An 8,566-nucleotide genomic window follows, 5' to 3' on the forward strand; every position below is an offset into this window, starting at 1 on the left:
ATGTATTAATATTATATTTTAATATACACTTATTAATATTATCATTTCAATGCATTATTGAAATATTATATTGTTAAATTGTTTATATCCTTTATTTGGAAAATTTATCTCTTCAATCATACAAACGTATTATTGAATGATAATATAAATTTTAATTGTACTGTCGATATAATTTTTGTTTAGCTAACAAGTAAACATTAATATTCTTTTTGAAGTAAGTTTATTTTTTAATACACTAAATATATGTGCACTTACTTATATCATTTATTATGCCAAAGTTGTTGGAGATAAATATAATATAAGATTTTACAATAAATAAAATTCAAACTCTAAATATATGTACACTTACCTATATCATTTTCACTTTTTTTTATTTCACTTTTTTTTTTCATTCAGGAAGGATATCTTACCCCACTACTAGAATTTCTCTTATTACATGTGACTTTTCCTGCGAATTTTTATGAAAAATTCGCAAGAAACGTTATTCCTACAACTTTTTCTGCGAAATTTTATCTGCAGGTAATACCTTCGTGTAAAAGATAAAAGGAAAAATGTGCAAGGATAAAATAGAATGATGAAATATTCCGTGTATTGATTATCCCAATGTCAGCAATATATGTACAAGGTGAAAGGCATCAACAAGGACAAAATAAAATAAAGGAATATTGTTACAATATACAGATAATGTCATCTAGAAGTTACTGATATTTATAGCAAAAATAACAGAAAATATTCTAAGAATATACTAAGGAATAATCTGTGGGTTGAGGAATGGATTGGGCTAAGAAAGCATTGGGCTTCTTCTGTTTTACCTCCCCCCCCCACAAGCTGGAGGTGAGTGAATGTCAAGCAACTCCAACTTGGATAAATTAATAGTGAATAAGCGAGGGGGAAAGAGCCTTTGTAAACATGTCAGCAAGTTGGTTGGAGGATGAAATGGGTAGCAAGCGCATGAGACCAAACTAAGCTTTCTCACAAACGAGATGACAATCAATTTCCAGATGTTTTGTGCGTTCATGAAAAACAGGATTGGCGACAATATGGAGAGTGCTTTGATTATCGCAATACAGGACAGGTTGCTTTGAACATGAAATTCCCAAATCAGACAGTAAATAAATGAGCCATTGCAATTCACATGTGGTGGAAGCAAGTACCCTATACTCGGCTTCGGAAGAAGATCTGGATACTGTGTTCTATTTCTTGGTTTTCCAAGAAACCAAAGAATTGCCAATGAAGATGCAATATCCTGTAACAGATCGACGAGAATCAATGGAGGTAGCCCAATCTGCGTCGCTAAAACCCAGAACATGAACTGGTAAATCACGCCTAAACATAAGGCCTTTGCTGGGGTTGCCTTTAAGATATTTAGGAACCCGCATCGCAGCCTAGAAATGAACTTGAGTTGCATTAGACATGAATTAGCTTAGTTGTTGGACAGGAAAAGCAATGTCGGGACGCGTGCTTGTAAGATACAACAATCGACCAATTAAACGTCTATAAGAGAGGGGATCAGACAATGCTACACTTGAATCTTTATGAAGACGTAGTGAAAAATCCATTGAAGTGGTGGATGGTTTGCATCCCAACATACCAGAATCTGATAACAAATCTAAGAAATATTTCTATTGACAAATTGAAATTCCAGCTTTGAAACGTTGACTTCTAAACCCAAGAAATATTTAAGACTTCCTAAATCCTTTATGTGAAAATTTGAATTTAGGATCTGCTTGACAATATCAATTTCATGCTGAAAATTGCCTGCCAAAACTATATCATCAATATACACTATCAAGGCTGTGAAATCAGTTCCATGTTTTTTAACAAAAGAGGCTGTGATCCGCAAGTCCCTGCTGATATCCACAAGATAAAAGAAGAAGAGAAAGTTTCTCATACCAACGTCGACTAGCTTGCTTCAGTCCATACAGAGATTTGCGAAGTTTACAGCAATGTGAGCTAGAGTAGCCATGAATGCCAGGAGGAATAGTCATATAAACATCTTTAGTCAAATCTTCATGCAAGAAGGCGTTGCTGACATCTAATTGCTGCAAGTGCCAGCGATTGACTGATGCTAAGGCCAAAACAACACGAATTGTAGTCATCTTTGCCACAGGGGAGAAGGTCTCCATGTAATCAATCCCCTCCATTTGAGAGAACCCTTTGGCAACAAAGTGCGCTTTGTAGCGCTCGATACTACCATTAGCTTTGCGCTTGATCTTGTATACCCATTTACATCCTATGGGTTTAACATTAGGAGGAGGCACAACAATATCCCAGGTCTAATTTAGATTCAGAGCCTCAATCTCAGCATTCATTGCCTCAATCCAACAAGGGTGGTGAATCACCTCTTTGTATGTAGAGGGTTCACTTTCAAAGAAAAGAGACATGACAAATTTGTGATCAGAAGGAGGTAACTGAGAGTAAGAAATTACCTTTTGAAGTGGATATTCACACTTTGAGGATGGCTGGTCTGACAAAGCAGTAAAGGTGCTGCAAACAAAGTCACGAAGCCGAGTTGATGGCTGAGGAATGCGAGTTGAACAGCGTGGCTGAGGAATGGGTGGTGTGGTGGTTATAGGCGAATTAGATGTGGGTGGTGATGATAATGGTGATTTATTAGGCAAAGGCAGGGAAGGTGACGTGTTTGGTGTTGAAATATGGTCCACATGAGAATAAATGTTGTTAGGAAAAGGTATGGATGGTTCTGAAGGAAGAGGTGGAGTGGTGTTAGAGACAATATCATTGGGCTGCTTAGGCTTTTTGAATGGTAGAATTGCTTCATGAAATATGACATGTCTAGACAAAAAAATTTCTCTGGAATCTAAATCCAAAATAATGTACCCTTTTGTTCCATTTTGAAAACCAATAAAAACACCACATCTAGAACGTGGGTCAAATTTTTGTCGTGGAATATGGGTGGAAGCATAGCAAAGAGATCCAAAAACCTTGATACTAGAAAAATTAGGTTTGTTATTAAAAAGTAATTCAAATGGAGTTTTATTGTGTATTACGGGTGAGGGAACCTGGTTTATGAGAAAAACAACATGCTTAATGGCATAGGACCAAAATTTATTGGGAATTTCATATTGAAACATAAGAGCCCGGGCAACATTGAGAATATGTTGATGTTTGCGTTCTACTCTAGCATTTTGTTGAGGGGTGTGACACCCTCTACCCTAACATACATATACAATAATTATAAAAAAAATAAAATTTTTCATCATTAAAAACCAAATTTCCAATCACGTAAGGGTAAAGTGTTCACATTCATAAACTTAATCCAAATAACATGCCGGTAAAATTACAAAGAAACAAAACTGATTTTTCCAAAATAATGTAATAAGAACATCTTAAACTAATCCTATCTATGCCCCGATGTCACATGTCCTATCAGAGCAAAACCTCATATAGAAGCCTAAGCTTCATCACCAACATCCTCAGCCTCACGCTGATGATCACCTGTATAACAGTAAAAAAAAACAACACAAGAAAAAGGAGTGAGAAACATCTCACTCTGACTCACAGTGTAAAAATATACGTCAGATAGCCAAACACAAACAAAACAGGTATAACGTAGATAAATTAATAATAATATCACATCTCACTCATCCAAGACATAAACCATCACTTTATCATATAACATTAAAAATGCATAAGTATGGACACGGATTACACATTATCATGCATGTGGCGCCAGTAAACATCACATGGCATATTGCCGCTAACAATACACGAGGAGTAGTCTAGGAGTACATGTCGGGTCACACCCTCTGCGCACTCTCACTAGAAGGACATACTACCAGAGTCTCGTCGGGATAGCTAAGCCGCGCAAGATACATCCCATGCACATAATGGGCTAGACTAGGACTTCTAAACTAAGCTATCCCCAAGGACTAATCCCCAAAGCTTTTACACTAGGGGGCCTTCTCTGGCGGTGTATTCCATATCGTACCCTTAAAAACATTTATGCACATGATGCATGTCAATCAAGACTCTATGCATTCTCATATCACATTATTATCATCACATTTCATTATCATATTTCATCATCATATTCTATCATCATATTTCATCATCATATCTCAGCATCATATTCAAATTATCACATTATCACATTATATTCACAACTCTCATAGAGCACTTTAATCCATATTAAAACTCATCTATTTGCGAAATTAAACACATATTCATTCATCTCATTCAACTAGGAATACATCAGAACAATCAGAAAGTAAAACAGAAAATATTCATATTTTGTCTGTTTCTCATAGGGTTCCCACAGGAACCCACAGAACACTCTAATTCATACAATAAACATTTAAAACAATACAATTAACTCATACAATTACCTCTTCAAACCATCTCCTCTTACAATCACCAATGCATTCCCTTAGGATTTCCCATAGGAACCCATAAAGATCTCAGATCATACAATTAATTACATATAAGAAAATAATAGGAAAAACAGATACAATTGGGGAAAACTCCTCATACATGAGCATACAAAAAAAATATACAACAAACACAGGATTAGGGGCCAATCCCACTACCCAACAGATATTCTCACATCCAAAGCGAGGTTTCTCACTCCCCCCTTACCTCGATAAGCAGGAGCTGAAACTAAAGCTAGATCTTGTTGGTCTCCTCCTCTGGGTTCTCCGTTGGTTTTCAGAGAGTGTAGAAGAAAAATAGGTGAAAAGTAAAAAATGTGCTTTTGGAGTGACAGAACGTTCTATTTATAGGCTTCAGTAGTTGCCAGAACGACCCGTTTCAAATCTGGAACGGGCCGTTCTGGACTCATACTTCATGTCCAAAATTCACATTTGGAACGACCTGTTCCAGAATCAGAATGGCCCGTTCTGGATATGAGTTTCAACTCACAACGGCCACATTTGGAAGGTCTGTTCCCAAATCAGAATGACCCGTTCTGGGTTTGAAGTTTACTCAGTGAATCATGTGTTGGAACGACCCATTCCAACCTAATCTTTCTAGGCCATTTTAGTAGTCTGGAATAACTCGTTCCAATTTGAGAACGGCCCGTTCTGGGCTACTAAAAATCAAAATATTACAAAATAATTTTCATAAATATTTATTGTTAAAATACTCATAAATATTAAAAACCTTTAAAACATTCTATAAAACCCATTAAAATATCTATAAGAAAATAACCTCCATAAATATAAAAATAAACAATAATTAACTATTATACTAGTAGAAAATTTGGGATGTTACAAGGGGTGTAAGGACAACTTGTTAAATGAATAATACCTTTAGAGGCATAAAAGTCTTTCAGGGAAAATTCGGGGCCATTATCAAAACAAAGAATTTTTACCTTGGAGTCAAATTGTGTCAGGCATAAAAGTCAAATTTTCAATGTTAATTTGGACCTCCGCTTTTGCTTTTAATAAAACAACCCAGGTAAATCTACTGAAATCATTGACAATTGTAAGAAAATATTTGTGACCATGGATAGAAACTTGAGAGAAAGGGCCCCATATATCCATATGAATAAGATCAAATATTTTTTAGGCTTTACTAGTACTGACAGAATATGGTAATGCTTTTGTTTAGCTAAATGACAAATATCACAAGGTTCATTAACATGCTTGGAAATAAAAGGATATTGCTCATGTAAAACATTGAGTCTTGTGTTGGATAAATGTCCTAAACGAAAATGCCAAATATTGTGGTTGTTGATGGTAGAAACAGAGATGTGATTGACAGAAGGAACATAAGGTGTGAGACTGGAGTTTTGTTGGGTGACTAGATGATAAAGACCTTGTTGAAGCTTAGCCAAACCAACCATCTTCATTGTGCTCAATTCCTAGATTTGGCATAAAAGACCCGAAAATGTTAATTTGTAATTGAGACTTGAAAGGAATTTTGAAATGGAAAAAATATTAAAGCTAAAATATGGAACATAAAGCACATTATAAATTATAAAATTTGGAGCAAAATGTACAATGCCAGCATAATTTGAGAGAGCAACTAATATGATCAGTTGCTCCAGAATCCACAATCCAAGATGAAGAATTATATAATGAATTAAAAGAGAGGACATGAGAAGTTTGTGGTGTGACACTACAAAAAATAAAAGGCGTGTTACCACTAGGACCAAAAAAAGAATTTGGGCCATTTTGAATGAGGTTGGCCCGAGTGGAAGAATGAGGCTCATTGCTATTGGCACCACCCATGGCTTGTTGGAGTAGAGACATTAAATGTTGATATTAGGTCTGGGTGAAGTTAAGACCTGATCCATGTTGTTGCTCAATAGGGTTTTGTAGTAGAGAAAGTTGGTCATCAGTGGATGTGTAGTTAGTAGAGGAAGAAACGCCAGAAGAAGAACCACTGTTGGGGTTGTAGAAACGTGGATGACCTAGATATCGTGGATGGCCAGGAGGGTAACCATGTTTGCTATAGCAAACATCAACAGTGTGCCCTGTTCTCTTGCAGTAAACACAGATTTTTGAAGATCTATCTTGTTGAGTTTGGCCACCACCACCTCCGTCGCTTGGTCCACCACCGCGAGTTTTACCATGAAAAGAACGTGCATTAGTGGCATTTGCTGAAGAGGAAATGACATTATTAGCAAAGTCATTTGGCGCATCTAGAGGAGAAACAACAGTATCATGTTGTCGTTTATTTTGAATGACCATGGAAAAGACTCTGTTAACATAGGGTAAAGGATCCATTAGTAAAATCTGGGAACGAACAACATTGAATCTATCATCAAGACCTTTGAGAAATCGGATAATAAAATTTTGTTGATGGTAAACACGGGCTTGACAATCACACGGTGGAAAAGGACGAAAATTATCAAGTTCCTCCCAAGATGCCTTTAAAGTAGTAAAGAAATCTGTGATAGTGAGTGAGCCTTGCTTCAAGGCATAAATTTCCTCCTGGAGCTCTGTAATACGCAAAAGATCACTTTGAGAAAAACGTTCTGGTAAATCATTCCATACATCAACAACACGGTCCAGATAAATTATGCTTTGTGCAATCGAAGGAGAGACAAAATTTATGAGCCATGACATGAACAACGTGTTGCAACGCTCCCATGGAGGATAGGAAGGATCATTAGGACTTGGAATAGGAATAGAGCCAATAAGGAACCCCATTTTGTTTTTGGAAGTGAGAGCCATGCGAAAGGAACGAGACCAAGAGTGGTAGTTACTACCGGAGAAGACAAGAGAGACTAAGACAGATGACGGGTTCTCACTAGGGTGTATGTAGAAAGGACTTGATGGATTTTGGCTAGGGTCAGTAAAAAGAGGTGGGTCTGAGATGTGATCACTGCGAGGGGACCCAGGTTCCGAAATAGCAGCTGCCATGATAATAGAAAAAGGATATCAGCAGAGCTCCAGGAGAAAGCTCTGATACCATAAAAGATAAAAGGACAAATGTGCAAGGATATAATAGAATGATGAAATATTTCGTGTATTGATTATCTCAATGTGAACAATATATGTACAAGGTGAAAGGCATCAACAAGGAAAAAATAAAATAAAGGAACATTGTTACAATATACAACTAATGTCATGTAGAAGTTATTGATATTTACAACAAACATAACAAAAAATATGCTAAGAATATACTGAGGAATAATCTGTGGGTTGAGGAATGGATTGGGCTAAGAAAGCATTGGGCTTCTTCTGTTTTATCGTGGATAATATATTTTTGCGAATTTTAAAATTCGCTGCAGGAATGTTTTTTATGAAAAAAATTAAAGAAATTACTATAAATTCTATCAATAATTCTTCAAATTTCAAATGCTCAAAATGAATTCATCCGAAGCATTTGTTTCATGCCTCCAACATGTGATACATAATCTTTTAAATTCTAAGATTGTAAATTATAAGTCTAACACTCAACCATACAAATCAACTTATAAGGTAAGTGTTGCCCCAACTTATATACTCTTTAATTGTTTTATTTTCAATCGATGTGGGACTTGAAGTTTTTTTTAAAAATATTAAACTTATAAATTTAAATATTTTTTTTTATTTTTCTTATGGATTAAAATTTGTAGGAAAATCTGCAGGAAAAGTTACCTGTAAAATTTTTCTACCATTTAGTAAATATTACTTGCGAATTTATTTTTGCAAGAAAATATGCAAGAAACAAAATAAAATTTTTACAATATTTTCTGTAAATTTTTACCATGAAAAAAAAGTTCTATGATCGTTAAAATTGTAGCAAAATTTGTAAAAAATATCTGTAAATTATTTTTCGTAAATAAATTCGCAAAAAATTTCTGCAAAATTTATAAAAAAAATTCTGCAAATATTTTTTTTACAAGAAAATGACACTTTTCTAGTAGTGCCCATGCTCTTGCACCTTTTTGTTTGTTCTATTTCCCAATAAAAAATAAATAAAAGATCTAACTACAAATAATGAGCATAAATATATACAAAGAGGAAAATGACAGGATAAAAAAGGGAAAGAAAAAAAGTCTTACAAGAGATGGAAACTCAAACTTGCAAATGTCTCCAAGAATTCACGAACAGCACGTAAGTTGTTTTTATGCTTAATTACATTTTCAGTCATTCGTCATGTTTTTGTACGATTT

The 8,566-nt window shown here is 35.2% G+C and overlaps 1 protein-coding gene across 1 annotated transcript; it reads right to left on the minus strand.

Annotated features, from left to right (window-relative positions):
* Positions 1 to 1,418: 1,418 nt before the first annotated feature.
* Positions 1,419 to 7,328, minus strand: LOC109800562 (retrovirus-related Pol polyprotein from transposon RE1). Its single transcript, XM_020361341.2, has 6 exons — positions 6,248 to 7,328; positions 5,960 to 6,078; positions 2,430 to 3,173; positions 1,894 to 2,276; positions 1,759 to 1,847; positions 1,419 to 1,609 (listed from the first exon to the last, which is right to left on the minus strand). The coding sequence occupies exons 1-6, from the start codon at positions 7,326 to 7,328 to the stop codon at positions 1,419 to 1,421; spliced, it is 2,607 nt and encodes an 868-aa protein (XP_020216930.2).
* Between the last annotated feature and the right edge of the window lie 1,238 nt (positions 7,329 to 8,566).

Source organism: Cajanus cajan, chromosome 3 (genome assembly GCF_000230855.2).
Source record: "Cajanus cajan strain Asha chromosome 3, NIPB_CcT2T_4, whole genome shotgun sequence".
In the NCBI taxonomy this organism is placed as follows: domain Eukaryota; kingdom Viridiplantae; phylum Streptophyta; class Magnoliopsida; order Fabales; family Fabaceae; genus Cajanus; species Cajanus cajan.